Source organism: Pygoscelis adeliae, unplaced genomic scaffold (genome assembly GCF_000699105.1).
Source record: "Pygoscelis adeliae isolate BGI_AS28 unplaced genomic scaffold, ASM69910v1 Scaffold1786, whole genome shotgun sequence".
Classification (NCBI taxonomy): Eukaryota; Metazoa; Chordata; class Aves; order Sphenisciformes; family Spheniscidae; genus Pygoscelis; species Pygoscelis adeliae.
In genome coordinates this window covers 1-2,037 of record NW_008825070.1, presented here as the reverse complement: position 1 = coordinate 2,037, position 2,037 = coordinate 1, and the positions used below count along the sequence as shown (strand labels likewise).

The 2,037-nt window shown below is 36.2% G+C and overlaps 1 protein-coding gene across 1 annotated transcript; it reads left to right on the top strand.

Moving 5' to 3' along the window:
- Positions 1–316: 316 nt before the first annotated feature.
- LOC103919002 (midasin-like) lies at positions 317–902 on the top strand (the record flags this gene model as incomplete). The annotated part of the gene is made up of 2 exons (XM_009326438.1): positions 317–528; positions 671–902. Coding segments are annotated over exons 1-2 (431 nt in total), but the record flags the coding sequence as incomplete, so codon positions are not given.
- Positions 903–2,037: the final 1,135 nt, after the last annotated feature.

The window sequence follows — 2,037 nt, the reverse complement described above, 5'->3', positions numbered from 1 at the left end:
GGTTAGTTGCTATGTTGCAATACTGTTTGTCTGCATAATCTATGTAGTTTCTTCAGGAAGCAAAAGAAAAAAAACAACTTGACAAGGAGGAATTGTGGCCAACTATTTAGATTTCTATCTTCCTGCTGTATTGAGTAGGGCTACAAAAGAATTGTGGTTCAGTTGTTGCAGGTTGGTTTATACATACTTGTACTTCAGTCGTGTGCATGTGAATTTGAAATCTCGGTTTTGACTGCAGTCACAGATCTTGTTTGTTGTTTTGTTAGCACTGCTGAAACAAATTGCCACTTGTTCAAATGTCCTTTTTGTGTTTCCAGGATAAACTGGGCATGGAATGTTTTTCTCAGTTAAAAATTCTCAGCAAACCACTTAACATCTTGGAGCTAAGATTGGCCTATGGAGAAAGTAGATGGCAGGAAAAAATGTGCTGTCTGAAAATTGCTGCCACTGGATGGAAGATGAAGAAAGCATTGCTGCAAGCTGATGGCTTGATAATTAGAGCCAATCATTCAGAAGATGTTGGTCTGGGTAGGTAACACTTTTGAAGAGCCTAAGAGGATGATTTCTGCCATCTCCATTTGTTTTGTGTACAAATGGAAAGGATGTGAAATGTTCACTGGAAAGAAATATAGTACATGCATTTATGTGCCTCTTACGCTCTGTCAAATAGGTCAACTAAAGATTTTTTTGAAAGCTGTACATTCACAACTGAGAGCAGAAGGAGTCATATATAGTCATTCAGAAGAAAGGTTTACTGAAGATACCATCTCCAACCAGTTAGACCCTGCCTTGTTAAACCAGCTCTGCAGTCGGGTTCAGCTGTGGCCTGCAATGGAATACATAGGCATGCTCTGGCAGTACAAGCTGACAGCAGATTATGTGGCCAAGGCTTGTGCAAGAAGGTAAGAAGGAGGCTGGAGAAAGAAATCCTGTATTCTTTTCATGAGATTCAGAATCCCTAGCTAAAAGCTGTAACTTCAGTACTTTAACATTTGTATGTAAATCTCTGTGTGTGTATACACATACTATACATATATGGCTGTGTGTATATGCATATAGACGTATGTGGGGCACACATATGCTTATATGTATTTATGTATATAAATATATATTTATATATAATAAATATAATATATTTTATATATAAATAGACATAAATACAGATGCACTCCTTGTCTGCATGCAGAATTGCACTTGGGCAGCTATAAAAAGTATCAGCAAAGGGAGTAGTTTTCTTCTTTTCTAACTTTATTGATGCAAATATAGGAATGCTGATGTCCAAGCCCCTTGGAGTAAACACATTTGACTTCAGAAATTGCTTTATTAATTGTAGAATGGATTATAGGTGGAGGAAAACTAAAACCTTTTATGTAGTAAATGGTACATAGTATTTTCCTTTTGGAAATACATAGTATTTGCCTTTTAATGAAATAGAAGAGTCCTTCATGTTAGGAATTAACATGAAGATGTTTATCACCATGTTGCCGGGGGCTACTGCAGAAAGACCGAGTTAGACCTGGTGATGGAGAAAGTACGCTAGCATGCTTACTTCCTTTTGTGTAAACTACACATGTATACTTGTAGTTTAAATTAACATTCTTAATTTAAGAAGTGTTAGTGTTGTTTTAAGGGGCCAAGTGTATCTATTTTTTGATTGTTTTACCATTCCTTGAAAGAGAGCTCTTCATTTATGGATTTCAGTGAAAGTAACTTTTTGCACAATAAGACTCCTAGAATCTCTGATTCACTCTTGAATTCAGCAAAATTCTGATTTTCACAAGAACTAAAAAGCTGGAAGACAGTTTGTCTCCAGATGTTTTGTATGTTTTGCTGAACGTGTAGCTTATAGCTACAGAATATTCCACTTCTTCCCCCTTTTGTTGTATTTAGATTTTGCCAACTTTGAAGGATGCAAGTGTTTTGAGTATTATTTGAGTGCTTGTTCTTCTCCAATGTTTAAAATGCTGTCATTTTAACCATTCAGGGAGTCTTCATTATTGTGACTTTCACCTGCCATTCCCAATTTGTTTTACTACC